A 917-nucleotide genomic window follows, 5' to 3' on the forward strand; every position below is an offset into this window, starting at 1 on the left:
ACGTGTACGTTGCATTGACATTGTCTAGTGAGAACTGGCCGGCGGGCTGTGAGTCCCGCGAGGCCCCGTCGAAGTGGTCTGGCCGTTCGTCCTGTGGTGTCACAGTTGCATTCAAATGTCGTCAAGAAGCTGCCGTGCAGGTGCTGGATGATCTACGGTGGCTTGACGAAGAACGCGCTCCTAGTAGGTAGCTGACACACGTCGAGGTGGCCAGCGGCGGCGGCGCACCACAGCGGGGGGGCCCCGTCTATGGTTTCGCCGTCGAATACCACTGTGGGGGACACAATCGCTTTATTAATACTGTAAACAAGCAAATCAGTGCAGGTGACTATAAAACCAAACGAGGGAAAGCTCAAAGAAAATCGTTGCAGCTCCGAATAAGTCATTATTCTCACCGCATGAACAAGGATCAGGCAAGTCTTGCATATTAGCAACGCCGATCGACCGCCAATTCACGCCCATCTTGCTCTTAGCATTTACTCACCTGATCCCACCTGCTCTAAGTCGGCGTTGCAGCGTTCGACCAGGTACTCGACGCAGGAGAGGTGGCCGTTCTTGGAGGCCATGACGAGCGGCGTGGCGCCGTTCGTCCGCGCGCTTACCATACGCGCCACCTCGCTGCGGCTACGGTGGTCAAGGAGCATCTGTTCAACGAGAAGGGAAGCTTAGCAAAGGGTTTCATTTGGGAGAGAAGCGTATAATCATGTAAAATTATTTTTTTCATTTTACAGTATTTCAATTGTCATTATACTCTGCCAAGCGGACATACAATATTCGTCCGCAAGAAAATGAGGAGCGAGAGTCTTTGGAATAGAGCAGACCCTAATTAATACTCTGCAATCGCATTCATCAAAAACAATTCATCCACATCCACGCAAAACGAACAAATGCCACTTACAGTACAGATACGCATGGCG

At 51.1% G+C, this 917-nt stretch overlaps 1 protein-coding gene across 1 annotated transcript in view; it reads right to left on the reverse strand.

Moving 5' to 3' along the window:
• LOC119585124 (protein fem-1 homolog C-like) overlaps positions 1 to 644 on the reverse strand; it is a gene marked incomplete at its 5' end in the record, with an annotated part of 5,975 nt that extends 5,331 nt beyond the window's left edge. Inside the window, 2 exon segments of the mRNA XM_037933757.1 lie at positions 199 to 271; positions 485 to 644. Of these exon segments, the coding sequence (XP_037789685.1) occupies positions 199 to 271; positions 485 to 644 (233 nt within the window).
• Between the last annotated feature and the right edge of the window lie 273 nt (positions 645 to 917).

The sequence above is a fragment of the Penaeus monodon genome, chromosome 19 (assembly GCF_015228065.2).
Source record: "Penaeus monodon isolate SGIC_2016 chromosome 19, NSTDA_Pmon_1, whole genome shotgun sequence".
Lineage (NCBI taxonomy): Eukaryota > Metazoa > Arthropoda > Malacostraca > Decapoda > Penaeidae > Penaeus > Penaeus monodon.